Source organism: Lepidochelys kempii, chromosome 20, assembly GCF_965140265.1.
Source record: "Lepidochelys kempii isolate rLepKem1 chromosome 20, rLepKem1.hap2, whole genome shotgun sequence".
NCBI lineage: Eukaryota > Metazoa > Chordata > Testudines > Cheloniidae > Lepidochelys > Lepidochelys kempii.
Window position 1 is genome coordinate 6,565,086 of NC_133275.1, and position 11,059 is coordinate 6,576,144.

The 11,059-nt window shown below is 42.5% G+C and overlaps 1 protein-coding gene across 1 annotated transcript; it reads left to right on the forward strand.

Moving 5' to 3' along the window:
• The first annotated feature begins 476 nt into the window (after nucleotides 1-476).
• LOC140901116 (keratin, type II cytoskeletal 75-like) lies at nucleotides 477-10,798 on the forward strand. Its single transcript, XM_073319377.1, has 9 exons — nucleotides 477-1,019; nucleotides 2,268-2,482; nucleotides 3,354-3,414; nucleotides 4,496-4,591; nucleotides 4,757-4,921; nucleotides 6,523-6,648; nucleotides 9,197-9,417; nucleotides 9,824-9,858; nucleotides 10,482-10,798. Exons 1-9 carry the CDS (start codon nucleotides 477-479, stop codon nucleotides 10,796-10,798), a joined length of 1,779 nt encoding a protein of 592 aa, XP_073175478.1.
• Nucleotides 10,799-11,059: the final 261 nt, after the last annotated feature.

Consider the following 11,059-nt stretch of genomic DNA (forward strand, 5'->3'; position numbering starts at 1 on the left):
TGGCCATAAAACTTCTAGTTGCTAACGGAGAGAAGGAGATGTCCCAAGCATGCAGCTTTGAAGTAAAATGTTGCAGAGCATTCACACTAATAATTAAAAACCTTGTAGATTCCTTTTAATTATTTTGCATTAACGTGTTCTGTGCGGGGAAAAAAAGACAAGCAAGGTGAGACAATCATTGTGTAACATACATAATTTCATGCCATGAACGCCGACAAGCGATTTCTGTGTTTTTATCCACTTCAAAGGTGAATGTATAAGGGGGTTGAAAAGGGTGAGTTGCTGCAAGGCAAAACCAAGCCCGAAAACAATCTTAATGAATTAACTAGCTCCAACCAAGCCCAGCCCTTCAACAGTATATAAGGAGAAGCCACAGCTTCCATCTCAGAGGGGGCTCAGTCTCGTTTTCTCTCTCTCTCTCTCTCTGCTCTCATCCTGAGTCACACTCTTTGGTTTCTTCTCTCCGACAGGTCACCATGAACAGGAAGCTCAGTTCTAAGTCTGGGAGCGGGGCTAGGGGTTTCAGTGGACACGCTGCGACCACCACCATCATTTCCAGTGGCAACAGAGCGGGTTTCAGTTCGGCTTCTTTGTCTCGCGTTGGGAGAAGAAGCGGAGGGTACGGTGGTGGTTTTGGCAGCAGAAGCCTCCATAGCCTGGGCGGAAACAAAAGCACTTCCATCCGCATAGGGGGTGGAGGCTTCCGGAGCGTGGGGCTTGGATTCGGTGGTGCTGGTTGTGGTGGTCGTGGTGGATTTGGTGGCAGTAGTGGATTTGTCTCTAGTGGGTATGTCAGTGGAGGATACGGGGTTGGTGGGGGATACGGTGGCAGCGGGCTCAGTGGTGGAGGCAGAGGAGGCCCTGTTTTGTCTCCTGGCGGCATCCAGCAAGTCACCGTCAACCCCAACCTCCTGGCGCCCCTCAACATCGAAATTGACCCGGAGGTCCAGAAAGTGAAAGTGCAGGAAAGGGAGCAGATCAAGACCCTCAACAACGAATTTGCATCGTTCATCGACAAGGTGAGACCAACAATTCAGCATCCCAGGCACGAGGAATCCAACAGCACGGGAGACATCCGTGTCCCGCAGAAGAAGAAGGAGTTAATAGCCCTTTTGGATGTTGGCCTTGAAGACCACATCTCGAGGCAGCATCCTGGTTAGGAGTTAGGTTCTTATTCCATTTTTATTCATTCCTTACTCATGCAACCTATTATTGGTATCAAGTAAGGACTGACTGAAAAGTCAAGTCAGGGCCCTGGGTTCGGGTTGGACATGAATGCGCAAAACGACATGCAGTAACGAGGCGTTATTGGCAATGCTATTGCCAAGCACATTTTTTTCAGGTGTTTATAATGGTACAAATGAAACGTAATCTCTCTCTTTCTCCTCTCCATGCCCCCACCCATGTGTCTCCCTCTGTCTCCATGGCTGTATGTCACACATTTGTGCCTCCGCAACACAGCAGCTGATTTGAATCTCAGCTGTAACAGACTGGATTTGACAAGATACTTAAATATGGGCGCAATTGCACTATGATGCATCAAGCGTGTGAGTCAGCCCGTGGATTTCAATGGGACTTCTCACATGAGTGAATCCGGTCCAAAGTGACTTCAATGTACTTACTATATGGTTTAATAAAGTTATCTATCTATCTATCTATCTATCTATCTATCTATCTATCTATCTATCTATCTATCTATCTATCTATCTCCATCCACCCCCTCTATCTATCTATCTCCATCCACCCCCTCTATCTATCTAATTATTATTATTATTACTTATTATTAATATTTTTTATTTTTTATGCAGCTGTTTGGGGATAACCAACTTCCTTTTATTATGCCTTATCTTAATTTTTCCTTGAAAATGTCACAGTGGAATATTCTGCCTCTCTGCTTAGCACTTATATAGGGCCAGATTCTTAACTGTCATAAATCAGCAGCTATTGTAAACTGGCTCCCATCAATAGGGCCAAAGCTTCAGCTGGCATTAATCAGTATATCTCCAAAGCCTTCAACGGAGCTAAGTGGATTCACACCAGCTGAGGAGCTGGTCCATCAATGTTCTGATGTGATAGCTTCCCCTCTCGTCTTGATTCTAAAAGAAGAACCAAGAAGAATTTCTGCTTCATCTCTCTTAGTGGGAGTAATTCCATCAACTTCAATGAAGCTGAGCCTGATTTACACCTGTGTAACTGACAGCAGAGTCTGGCCCAATGCCATGGGGATATTGTCCAGCAATTATATCCTCTTGCCTGTTGGGTTTCAGGTTCGATTCCTGGAGCAGCAGAATAAGGTGCTGGAGACCAAATGGGACCTCTTGCAGCAGCAGGACACCACAATCACTAAGATCCCTATCGACCCCCTTTTTGAGGCATATATCAACAGCCTGAGGCGGCACCTAGATAGCCTAGTAACTGACAGAGGTCGGCTAGATGGAGAGCTGAGGGTCGTGCAGGATCCTGTGGAAGATTTTAGAAAGAAGTAAGTCAGAAAGACCAACCTGGGAAATGTAATGGTTTTGTTGCCTTTCCTTGGCATGGATTTCTGGTTGTGGTTCATGCAGGAGCTATTTTTGTTCCTATTAAAATAACAAGAGCTTTTAAATCGTGTAGTTACAGGATAATCAAATCTGCTCTGCTTTCAGGACAATTCTCAGAGCCATAACTAACATAATAAGCAATCTGTTTGCCTTGAACTGTATACAGATTTTATGGTATGCTCATCAATCTCAGAAAAAAATATTTTTATAGCATATGAAATTATCTATCTATCTATTTATCTATCTATCTATCCCCATGCACCCCCTTGATCTATCTATCTATCTATCTATCTATCTATCTATCTATCTATCTATCTATCTATCTATCTAATCTAACCAATGACATATTTATTTTATATCATCTTATCTTATCTTATCCGTCTAACATGCTCATCACTGTAGTATCTTTTCGTACAATTTGGGTGCTTAACTCCATGTAAACTCTCTTGGAAATCTCAGCCATAAACACCAAGATAAACATAATCTTGTCTCAAAGATGATAAAGGGGACACACTCATGATATAACAACAAAACTATTATACTGTTCAGAAAAACACAGCAACGCTCCAGGTCCAAACTACTGGTGTACTGGTGTACTGAATGAAGAGTGTAATGTGTTGAATAATGTCTCTGATCCACTGCAACAAAGTGTTACTTTGGAGGCTGCAAAGTTAGCAGTCATCATCCAAATGAAGTTGCCAGAGATTAGCATTGTATGTGAGAACCTGGCAGACACATGCCTTGCACTACTGCTTACTACTTTTGCCTCGTAGTTGAGAAGCTAGATTTCAAACATATCTCTTTACCCAACAGATTTGAAGAGGAAATCCACAGGCGCACATCTGCAGAAAATGAATTTGTGGTGCTCAAAAAGGTGGGCAATGCATCGCGCGCGCTCTCTCTCTCTCATTACTCTGTAGCTATCTGAGGATAAGGCAGCAGGCTGTTGCAGAAGTCTAGAACTGTAGACACTGAACAAGAAACAAAACGATAATACTGCAAAGAAAAATTCCTATGTATTATAATTTCTGTTAAAATCCAGGACAAATCCATCCTGTATTGAGAGTCACAGTTGTTGCATTAAGTGTCTTACTTATTGCATTGTCATTTCTGGGGGGACAGGTGTATTTTTCTTGAAAGAAATGACAAAGAAAAATTGGCCATGCTTTATATTAAGGTCTCTTTTAAAACATGTATTAGTTAATAGTTTTAAAAAAATAGATTATTGTCATTTGTTATGGAGTCCAACAGACCAGTAGGTTGCTTATAACACCATCAACCAAACTGGTGATAACTGCCACCAATACATGTCTGTAATACGCTTATAACACCCGTTAACCATTTATAAACAGAACCTTAGAAAATGCAGCCAAAACATTTAAAAGGCCAAATTCAGCTCTCAGTTACATCAGCTTGAATCTGCAGTAACTAAGACCCAGATCCTCCAAGGTGTTTTGGTACCAAACTCGAAGGTAATATAACTCCCACGCCTGGGCCATTTGCACAAAGGCCCCTTTACACTGCTTTGGCGGGCCAGACTGCTTTGGCGGGCCAGACTGATGTAAAGCAGCTTTAGGTTATGCCTTCACTGCAGTGTTAGCCCTAGGTATGTCTTGAGTGTGGCCCCAACCCAATTCCTGTCCACACACACAAATCTCTCGCTCAAGTTGAGCAGCGTTTTCAACGTGACCTATGTGGCCCGTCAGTGGGAGGAGGGGTTTGAGGCTAAAGTGTTGTCGATGCTCAAGCTAGTAATGCAGGGGGCTCAGCTACAGGCTACAGCTCTGGGTTGGTTCAGTGTTGTTTCCAGTGTGGCTGGAGCTTGTAATTCGAGTGGAGTAACTCGCGATAACTTTTGCAGTGAAGACAAACCCTGAGTATAAACAGGATCAGAATCATACCCAATAGCTCTTGTCCTTGGTAGCATTGTCCCAACATTTGGCGTGTTTTTTTAGGAAGTGGATGCTGCCTACACGAAAAAAGTGGAGCTTCAAGCAAAGGTGGATTCCCTCATTGATGAGATAAACTTCCTGCGAGCTGTCTATGAAGCGGTAAGGCTCCTATTCAGAGGCTCCTTCCCATGGGACCACATTGCTCTGTCCCCAATGACAATGTTGTAATCGAAAGACCTGTCACATTTTTCTCTGCATGATGCAACTCCTGGAATGATTCAGGTCATGAGGGGAATACTATGTCCAGTGTTGTGTTACCTACAGGAACTAGCTCAGGTGCAAGGACAGATCAGAGACACCAGCGTCATCCTGCAAATGGACAACAACCGAGATTTGGACCTGAACAGCATCATTGCTGAGGTCAAAGCTCAGTATGAAGACATTGCTAACAGGAGCCGGGCTGAGGCGGAGGCTTGGTACCAAAGTAGGGTGAGTCATCATGCCGCTAAGGAGCGTATAAGAGTAGACTGAGAATTCTCCTCAGAGGTCGCTGTGACCTAGTGCTTTGAAGCCATAGCACTCAAAGCACTTGGCAAAAGAATGCCGGCTTCTTATCACCACTTCAGAGAACCAAGTTCTCAGCCAGTCTCTTATGTTCTCAATGACAATAGCTCTGTCAGTCTAGTACACTGTGACCACAAGTCAGGTTTTCCAGGGGAGGTTACCCATGGTGCTCCTCGGCATATCAAGCCATCCTAATCCCATCAGCCTCAACTTCCACAGTTGTGCTCTCATTTTCTGGGGTCAAAATATGATTCCCTTGGAATATCCTTACATGATACCTATGGATAAGTGAGGGGACCCATATGGATTTTCTAATGTCAGTTATATCACTGCTTAGTAACTGTTATTAAAGTATTTGTTCACGTGGGCCTAAAAGTGTGCTCAATGCATTATGAAACAAACTTAAAGACTGGCTGGAGAAATTCTGATGGAGCCATAGTCCTTTGGACTAAGCCATCCAGCCAAAATCAAAACACTTCACAAAATCAGGTCAAGTTCACCCGAATTTCGTTTCGTAAGAAAACCGAGGGGAAAAAAGTTTGAGTATGTTCAGAATGAAACATTTCAATTATTTTTTCCTGGAGAAAGGGCTTTTCATTTCAATTTTTAAAATGAGATAATATATTACAAAAGAAACAGTTGGAAATCAAAATGAAATGTTTGGATTGTTCAAAAACAAATGTTTCAATCATCCCCAAACAATATTTTTTTTGAATTTGCCTTCACGGAGAATTACAAATTTTGAAACCTCAATTCTTTCATGAAATGAAGCTTCCATCCACTGCCCAATGGTAATAAAGACAGAGGATAAAATTTTTAAAACTTTCAATGATCACTGATAAAGTTTGCAGATGACACAAACTGGCAGAGTGGTAAATAATGAAGAGGAGAGGTCACTGATTCAGATGGCTTGGTAAACTGAGCGCAAGCAAACACATGTGTTTTAATGTGGCTAAATGTAAATGTGTAAATGTAAAGGTGTAAATTTTTAATGGTGAGTGTAATTAACTATTGATACAATTTACCCAGAGTCGTGGTGGATTCTCCATCACTGACCATTTTAAAATCAAGATTGCATGTTTTTCTGAAAGATCTGCTCTAGGAATTATTTGGGGGAAGTTCTGTGACCTGTGCTATAGAAGAGGTCAGACTAGATGATCACAGTGGTCCCTACTGGCTGTAGAATCTATGACTCTATGATCTGAATATCTCACATGCATTGGTAAACATTTCCTTTGATATTATGCTGATAGCTGGTTGGACAGCAGTTTTTTCCATCTCCCGATCTAGTTCCTCCTCCAATTTATTTATTTATTTATTTTAAATATGAATTTTTTTTGAAAAATGTTAAAATTAGGATAATTTTCAACAGCGTAAAAAAAAATCATCCAAGTGGTAGAAAAAAGGAGGGAAAATTGCATTCAATTTTTTCCCAATTTGAAATTGGGAAATTGGAAATTTGAAACATGTCTTCAACTCCAGTTATGAAAATCTTTTCTAATGACCTTATGGCTTGTGTCTTTCAGTATCAAGAGCTTCAGGTCACAGCCACGACACATGGTGAAGACCTGAAGGTCACCAGGAATGAGATCTCTGAAGTGAGCCGGATGATCCAGAGGCTGAAAGCTGAATTAGATAGTGTGAAAAAACAGGTGGGAAAGATCTTAATATGGAATTGACATGATTTATGGTGTTTATTACATACTATTTTAATGAGCTCTGTGACCTTGTGAGAGATACCTACTCTCTGTGTTGCCAACTCTTGTGATAGCTGGTGTTTTTCTTAAAGCCCCGGCTCTTTAAGTCTAATTATTTGTTGAGAATCTCAACTTATATTTATTTATTTACTTATTTTGTTTTTTAATTAAGTTTCTAGCTCTCATGGTTGCAGAGTAAAGCTTGGAAATGAGTCTCCATCGTGTCATAAAGGTTCAAAAACCTGGACACACACAAAAACGTATGATTTTAAAGCCAGTCTTATGATTTTGTGGATTTTTGAATGGTTGGGGTTAGAAATACTGGATTTCTGATATGTAAGGAGCTGGTATGTAAGTCAAAGGATTCTGTTTAAGCTCTCTAGGCCAAATCCTCACGTAGCTAGGTATACTTGGGTCCTGCCTCAGTGCAGAGGGCTGGACTAGATGACCTCTTAAGGTTTCTTACAGCCCTATATTTCTGTGATTTTTTTGACTCATTGAAATCAATCGAGCTGCAGTGATTTATACCAGCTGAGGATATGGCCAATTATATTTAAGTGCAAAACTATTCTGACATTTCAAGGCATCTTGGAATAGTCACAGGTATCTCAAACAGTGCTGTCTGGCATTCTGAAAGGAATGTCATTTGGTATGGAATAAAACACGCTCTCCTCCATGACCCGGATTGGTATGTCACCATTAAAACCAATAATAAATATCAGAACTCCTGGAAACTGCTTAATTCAGTCAGTTATATATGCAGGATCTGACCCTTACAACAGTAAGGAATGTAGGGTAAACCTGTCAAAAGCACCTAAAGGCAAAAATTTCCAAAGTGTCTAAGTAAGTTAGAAATTTAAATCTCATTTTCAAAAGTGGCTTAGGCACTTAAAGAGGCATTATCAAATGAGCCCAGGCGCCTAACCCTTATTGAAACTGGAAGTTAGGAGTGTATGTACCTTTTTGGATCTGGGCCTACATTCCTTTTGAAAATGGGACTTAGGCTACTAAATCAGATACTTTTGAGAATTTTATCCATAGTACTTTCTACCCTAAGGGTATGTCTACACTTACCATGGATCAACGCTGCGGCAATCAATCCACTGGGGGTCGATTTAGCAGGTCTAGTGAAGACCTGCGAAATTGACCACAGATTGCTCTCCCATCGACTCCAGTACTCCACTGAAACAGGAAGTGTAAAGTAAGTTGACGGGAGAGTTTCTCCCGTCGACCCAACGCGATGTAGACACCGCGATATAGACACCACAATTATTCACATAGCTGGAGTTGCGTAACTTAGGTCGACTTAACTCCATAGTGTAGACCTGCCCTAAGAATTTCAATGGAACTACTCCCAGTCGTAAGCCTTCTGTTTGCAGGTGTTTCTCTGTCAGGACCTTAGAGATATTTCATAGAAGGCTGAGAAATCAGGGACGAAAATGGTTTAAGAGTTGAGTGCCCATGTTCTTCCTTCTATCTTGCAAAGAGAGAAAGAAATCTAAGGGGCTAGAAATCCACGAACTACATAGCTTGCCCTTTGGGTGACACTGGCTACTGGACACTCAGGCCTGATCTACACTAGGATTTTACATCGGTATAATTACATCTCTCCGGAGGTGTGAAAAATCCAACCCTTTGAGAGACATAGCTATTCTGACCTAACCACTAGTGTAGACAGCACTGGATTGACGGAAGAATTCTTTCATCGCCCTAGTTACCGCCTCTCAGAGAGGCGGATTAACTACAGCGACAGGAGAACCCCTCCCGGTAGCATAGGTTGCTTCGGCTCTGAAGTGCTACAGCGGCACATACCCTTAGGTTTATTAATTCAAACCTTGACTTGACCCAAAAGCATGCCTTGTGATTTCAATTACTACTAAAGCGACGAATGACAGATATACAGGAAAAAGACAATGGCCAGTTGCCTTCTCTTGTGGCGTAGGGGGTCCTGCTGGATTTCTTCTATGTACCTCCGACTACCCCTTACAGTCTACCACATTTTAGACACATCCAAATTACAAATCCATCAGTTCTCTTTCCATCACCATCCAGTACAGTATTACATGTTTTATGCAACACATGCAGGATGCCTGTGCAAGCTTCTGTTTGCAGGACTTTTGCCGCCCACACTGTTTTCATTTGATTATTGCTCTTTTCCAGGTGGTTCGTTACCACTGATCGCACGCTGATCATGCACACGTACACAGGTTACTATCCTCTTTACTCAATACCATGGACTTTCTCCTGTTTTTCTCTGACTGCCCCTTGGCAGCACATATTTTATAGCCATTGTGGCCCAGTTTAGGCACATCCTATGGTCAAAACATCACCCACAGAGCAACCTTCAAAATATCACTTAAGCAAGCTTATAAAAGAAACAACTCAAATCCAAACAAAGGGTAGAGTGAGTCAGCATAAGTATCATCTCCAGACTCATTCCGCAGACATGAATGAGCCTTATCACAATTCCCAGTACTAGAATCTCATGATTTGTCCCTTACAGATTGCAGGGCTGCAAACGGCCATTGCCGATGCTGAGCAACGTGGGGAGCTGGCCCTCAAAGATGCCCGGGGTAAGCTTGCTGATCTTCAGAACGCCCTTCAGACCACCAAGGATGAACTGGCTCGTTTGCTGCATGATTATCAGGAGCTGATGAACGTCAAGCTGGCCCTGGATATTGAGATTGCCACCTACAGGAAACTGCTGGAGGGAGAAGAATGCAGGTAGATGCAATACACAAATAGTGTGTGGTAATTATGGGGCCGGATCCTCAGCTGGAATAAATCAACAAAGTTTCTGCCCATGAGGCTGGGTTGCTTCCAGACTAACTCCCCACATTCTCTGTTCCCCTGGTGTCTTCCCAATAAAAGTCCAGGCGGGGAACGTTGGCCCTTTGATTCTAGTTCCACTGATCATGAGATGTTGGGTTCGTATGAAAATTTTGGGTGCAGAGCCCTTGAAAATCTGCCCCTGAGATCTTTTGCAAATTTTGTCATAATTAGTGTGAATGAGAATCAGACCCCTTGTCCTTTTGGGAAGCATTTACGCCCTCTATATTTCAAAGTTTAGTAATTGTATTATAGTGATTTATGGGGTGATTTACATTAATTACTTTTCTTTCCCCGACAGGATGTCTGGAGAATATGCTGATCCTGTGAGCATCTGTAAGTATCTCAAGGATTCACTTTCATTTGTCAGAATTAGAGCTGGTCTGAAAATGAAGCAGTGTGCGTATTTTTGATATTTGGCCAAAATAGCAAAAACCAAAATATTTCAGCCAAAACCTGAAGAAATTCAATTCAGAAATGCCACCACAGTGCCTCGGGGAGTTGTAGTTTGGGTGTCTCATACATCCACTCTCTTGTATAGGCGGGGGTCCCTAGTCAGACTACATTTCCCATGATGCACCATGGTCTCCCCTCTTGATGAACAGAGGCTGTGCATTATGTCCTTGGCCATGATGCATTATGGGAACGGTTGCCCAGCTGTGGAGCTTGGCCCATAGAGGGGAATGGGGACATGAGGCACATGTCCGAATTACAACTCCCATGAGGCACTTCATTAGCATTTCTGAATTGAAATACTTAGGTTTTCAGGCATTTGGTTTTTCAAAGAAAAATTGCAATTTTCCAAGGAAAAATTTCATTTGGTCAAAACCCCAAATTTCCTTCATAAAACAGTGGTAGAAAATTTCCAGCCAGCTTAGTTAGATGTAACACCAGAATTTGTCTCTCTTTGGAAATCACAAGCTGCTTTCTGAATAACCAGAGGGATCTTTTTCTTGCAGCTGTGGTCAACAGCACCACGAGCGTAGCTGGCAGCGGTGGCGGAGTTGGAAGCAGATATGTCCTTGGTGGAGGAGGTGGAGGTCGTGGAAGTGGCCTCAGTCTTGGTGGTGGAGGAGGCAGTTTCGGCCTTGGAATTGGCAGTGGGAGTGGTTTTGGAATTGGTGGCAAAAGTGGGATCAGTGTTGGCGGAAGTGGGATTGGTTTAGGAGGAAGCGGTTTTGGCTATGGAGGGGGGGTCACTTCGGGAGGGGGAAGCAGCTCTAGCGTAAAATATATCTCGACATCCTCTTCATCAAGCAAAAAATTAACTAGATAGAGCGTAAAAACTCAACTCAGGGACCTTTGAATTAACCCCGGTTTTTGCTGCTTGGCGATGGGAACTCCCACCCCACCTTTCAACATTCATGGGGAAAAAACCCCTCATCTTGGGACAAAATTTTGCCCTCAGTTGCACTGAAGTCAATAGGTCTGAATGGGAGTAACTGAGAGAGTAGAGATGGCATCTGACCCATTGCTCATTGGGAAACTGAGAGAACTGTAGCAGCGCGGATATACTTTCCTATAGCTTTGCCTCATT